General features: G+C 46.4%; 1 protein-coding gene across 1 annotated transcript; it reads right to left on the bottom strand.

The window, feature by feature from the left end:
* Window positions 1-602: 602 nt before the first annotated feature.
* On the bottom strand, window positions 603-1553 carry LOC113878390 (putative olfactory receptor 3A4). The gene has a single exon (XM_027519406.1). The coding sequence runs from the start codon at window positions 1548-1550 to the stop codon at window positions 603-605; it is 948 nt and encodes a 315-aa protein (XP_027375207.1). The 5' UTR covers window positions 1551-1553.
* Window positions 1554-4398: the final 2845 nt, after the last annotated feature.

Here is a 4398-nt window from a genome sequence, read left to right as displayed (position 1 = left end):
TATACCCATGGTGGATTCATGTTGATGTATGGCAAAACCAATACAATATTGTAAAATAATTAACCTCCAATTAAAATAAATAAATTTATTTTAAAAACTTCTTACTCCCTTTTAAAAAATATTTTTCCTGTAACACTGGCCTTCCTTTTCTTTTATACCCTCTTTCTTGTCTGTCCCATCCATCCCACTTTACAGATACCCTTCTTCTTTGGAATGATGTATTACTTTTAAGAGGCAGCAGAGACAGTGCCCACCTAGATTTAAATCACAGCTCTGACACTCTTTAGCTGTGTGACTTTGGGCAAGTTATTTAACCTCTCTGAGGTTGGGTTTCCTAATCTGTAATTTCTAAATCTGTGCCTGCTTCATAGGTTTGTTCTGAGGGTTAAATGAGTTAATAGCTGTCAGTCACTTAGAAGAGTGGCCTGGCACATGGTAATCATGATATAAGTAACAGCTACTGTTGTTTTTATTGTACTTTCCTTCCTAAGCCAGTTTCTGATTTGATTTCACCATGTTCACATTCCATTTGCACTAATCGCAGTACCTCTTGGAAGCAGTTAGTGGAGCCCTGATATTCTTCAAAGCCAGAGCAAGAAATCTCACGTGGGGGGCTGTCTCCCTGTGAACACCCGTCTCAGGGCACCCTGCACATCGGGGTTTCGGAGGCTGTAGATGACGGGGTTCAGCATGGGGCTGATGACTGTGTTGAGGATGCCAATGCCCTTGTCCTTGTCTGAAGCCTCCCCTGAGCCCAGCCGCATGTAGCTGAAGACGCCTGTGCCATAGAAGATGCCCACCACGGTGAGGTGGGAGCCACACGTGGAGAAGGCTTTCTTCCTGCCCTCCGCTGAGCGGATCCGCAGGACTTCGGCTGCCACGTGTCCATAGGACACAGTGATGAGGACTAAGGGGGCCACACCCATGAAGGCTGCTGCTACAAAGAGCAACTGCTCGTTGAGCTGGATGCTGGAGCAGGAGAGCTGGAAGAGCTGTGGGAGGTCACAGTAGAAGTGGTTGATCACATTGGGACCGCAGAAGTTCAGAGTAGATACAGCAACAGTTTGAGTCAGCGCGTTGGTGAAGGAAAAGACACAAGACATGCCGGCCAGGGCTCGCTGGATTCCCCAGCTCATGTGGGTGCTGTAGGTGAGGGGCTGGCAGATGGCCAGGTAGCGGTCGTAGGCCATGACGGTCAGCAGGAAGCAGTCCACCCCGGCCAGGAGGTGGAAGAAGAAGAGCTGGGAGAGGCAGGACCGATAGAGGATGCTTCTGTTACTGGACATGAAATGCCCCAGCATGGCAGGGACAGTGACACTGATGCATCCAACATCCAGCAGGGACAAGTTCCCCAGGAAGAAGTACATGGGGGTGTGGAGTTTGGGTTCAGCGAGGATGGCAGCCAGGATGCTGAAATTGCCCCCCACAGTAGCTACATAAGCGAGGAGGAAGATGACGAAGAGGATGGGCTGTAGAGCTGGGGTCTTCGTGAGCCCCAGCAGGACAAACTCAGTGACAACTGAATCATTTCCTGAGGCTCCCGGATCCATGACTCTCTCCCACCGGCAGTAGAACAAGTAAAGCTAGAAGGTGCCGATGGTGACAAGTGGAGAATCAGACTTTTTTTTTTAACTGGAGTGTAATTGCTTTACAATGTTGCGTTAGCTTCTGCTGCACAACAAAGTGAATCAGCTCTATGTATACATATATCCCCTCCCTCTGGAGTCTCCCTCCCACTCCACCCACCATCCACCCCTCTAGGTCATCAAAGAACACCAAGTTTGGGCTCCAAAGTATTGACCTTCTACTGAATAAGAAAAGTGTACAAGGAGCTTTTGAGCAGCACAAGTTTCCAGGCTTCAGATCCAGGTGGGGTGAGTGGATACCCAACTCAGCCGCCTCCCTGGATGCCCAGTTGAGCTCTCTCACAGGCCAGAGAAGCAGACACCAAGACTCGGAATTCTCTTCTCCAACTCCACCGCCACTTGGCTTCTTGCTCTTCTGTCTCCTGGTTCTAACTGCATATCATCCAACACACACACTATCATGGACCTGGTGGCCACATGAGGCTAAAGACTTTTGTGGTGCTGTGTCCTGCCCACATGCTTGATCACTTAGATAATGTCCTCCTTTTCCCACCCCTGGGTGGTCACACTAATAAAACACACAGTGATCCACCGCAACCTCTGGCTGAAGGATGGATATTGAAGTCACTCACATGGAGTCTACTTCAAATGGGAAGAGGCTGGAGTTGGAGCTTCCTGGGCTGGGGGTGGGGAGGGGAGGGTGGGGGTGGGAGGTGGGCAAAAGGCATAAGGCATGAGCAGAGGAAAATGTTTTCTAATGATTAATGTTGAGAATAAAGTCAAGTCCACCATGGATAAACCTCCATCTAATGGTCTGACCTTTTCTGCATGGACGTGTTCTGACCATCAGCTCCATCTCTCCGGATAGAACTGGTTTTCATTCTAAATCTGCTCTGGACTTAACTATCTGGTAACAGCCTTGCTCCCCTCCAAGTTAATGAGGCTTTAAACTTTGGTTCAAACTGACTTCTCCCTGTCTCTAACCTTTACATTCAAGGGACTGAGTCCCACTGGTTTTTTCAGAAGGGAGAAGCCATTATTTGGCTTGTATGAAATCCAAGTTGGGAGCATGCAGTGAGGGGTCTTGGCACCCACCCAGTCAAGGGGCTGAACACATCTTGGGCAAACAGCAGGGGACAGTCATGCTGGCCCAAAGACCTCCAAGTGGGGATAGCTTATGAAGGACACAGAGACAAGGAGATAAACAACTCATGTGACATCACCCTCACAGTGGGATTTTTCTCCTCCCAATTGTTACCCTGGAGGCATCAGAAATTAGACTTTCCAGGGGGAGCCAAAGCTGGATAAACAGACATAATGATCTCTAGTATCTTCAAAACATTTTGAACTTTTCTGAAAATGTTTCCAAGTATGACCTTCATGGACATGGCAATATTCATTCATTTAACAAAAATATTTTTGAGCAATTACTATGAACTGACATTCTTTTTAAGTCTCCCTTTTTTGGTAAATTTTAAACTTTTTATTTTATATTGGAGCATAGCCAATTGACAATGTTGTGATAGTTTCAGGTTCACAGCAAAGTGACCCAGCCATATCCATTCTCCCCCAAACTCCCCTCCCATCCAGCTTGCCACATGACATTGAGCAGAGTTCCCGGTGCTATATAGTAGGCCCTTGTTTTGTTACCATTTTAAATATAGTAGTGGGTACGTGTTGATCCCAAACTTCTGCCTATCCCTTCCCCCCATCCTTCTCCCCCTCGTAACCATCTCAGCACTTCATGGAGTTAAAATAAATCTCAGAGAGTCTTAAAAGGCAGTTAAGCTTACACTGCGTTGGAGGTGGAGTTGGGACTTTGGATTTCTGATTTAGTCCAGCCTACCATCTTGGGAGAGGAGCAGCAGTGACTTGTGACATCCTAGCCTTGTGGGGCTGGGGGCCGGGGGATTTGCTCCTATGTCGCCCCCTCCATCACTTCACAAGGTCGCCTCACACAGCCTGTCACTACTGCCATCCTCAAACCCAGCTCTTCCTCTAGTCTCAAACAAATATCTTGCCCTTCCTCCATCCTGTACCTTACTCCAGACCCTCCACTGTCCTGACCCTAAATGTTTTCTAGCTTTGTACTCTCAACTTCATGAGTGAAGATAAAGGTTTGGAGTATCTTCTAGACCAGGACCACTCTACTTTTGCTCCTAAAGTGGCTTGAGGCATTTAAAAAAATATTAATGACTCCTAGTTAGTGTCAGAGTCACTTCTTTCTTGGTGAGCTATTGGAGATACTTAACTTCCCGAGAAGCACTCTGGTGTGGTGGACCAGCCCTCTTCTTGCTATGTCTCAGCAGTTTAGGATATCGTTTTCACTTCAGTTACTTCTAATCCCAGCTGGCTGTTGAGTCTGACTTCACTAGGCCACTTTGGGGATGAAATAAAGTGATCTGGATCTCAATTTTGACTCCAAAAAAAAAAAAAAAAAGAAAGAAAGAAAAAAAAGAGAATGCTTTCCCACTGGCTCTCATTAGCGAGTTTGAGAGAAGTTCTTTGCAGGATCAGTGGAAGAGCGTCACAGAGACTCAGGACTGCCAGCGGCCAAGGAGACATTGACAGGGAATTAGAATGAGTTGAATCTCTACTGACAGCTGTCCACAGAAGGGAACTTCTAGGTTCCAGGACCCAAACTGAACCTTTTACTACCCATTACTACCTTGCTACAAGTCCCAACTAGATAAAAAAATGCTAAACGTCTCTCTTTCTGATTATTTTTTATTTCATTAATAATGCTTTGGGCATTCATTTTTATTTTGAACATGTTTCATAAATAAAACACTTATATAACAATGTTGCATAA

This window comes from Bos indicus x Bos taurus, chromosome 19, assembly GCF_003369695.1.
Source record: "Bos indicus x Bos taurus breed Angus x Brahman F1 hybrid chromosome 19, Bos_hybrid_MaternalHap_v2.0, whole genome shotgun sequence".
NCBI classification, from domain to species: Eukaryota; Metazoa; Chordata; class Mammalia; order Artiodactyla; family Bovidae; genus Bos; species Bos indicus x Bos taurus.
Note: the sequence above shows the minus strand (reverse complement) of the source record. Positions and strands in the feature narration are given on the sequence as shown.

Coding starts and splice junctions, on each gene's coding strand:
- LOC113878390 (XM_027519406.1), bottom strand. CDS start 1,550: ATGGATCCGGGAGCCTCAGGAAATGATTCAGTTGTCACTGAGTTTGTC.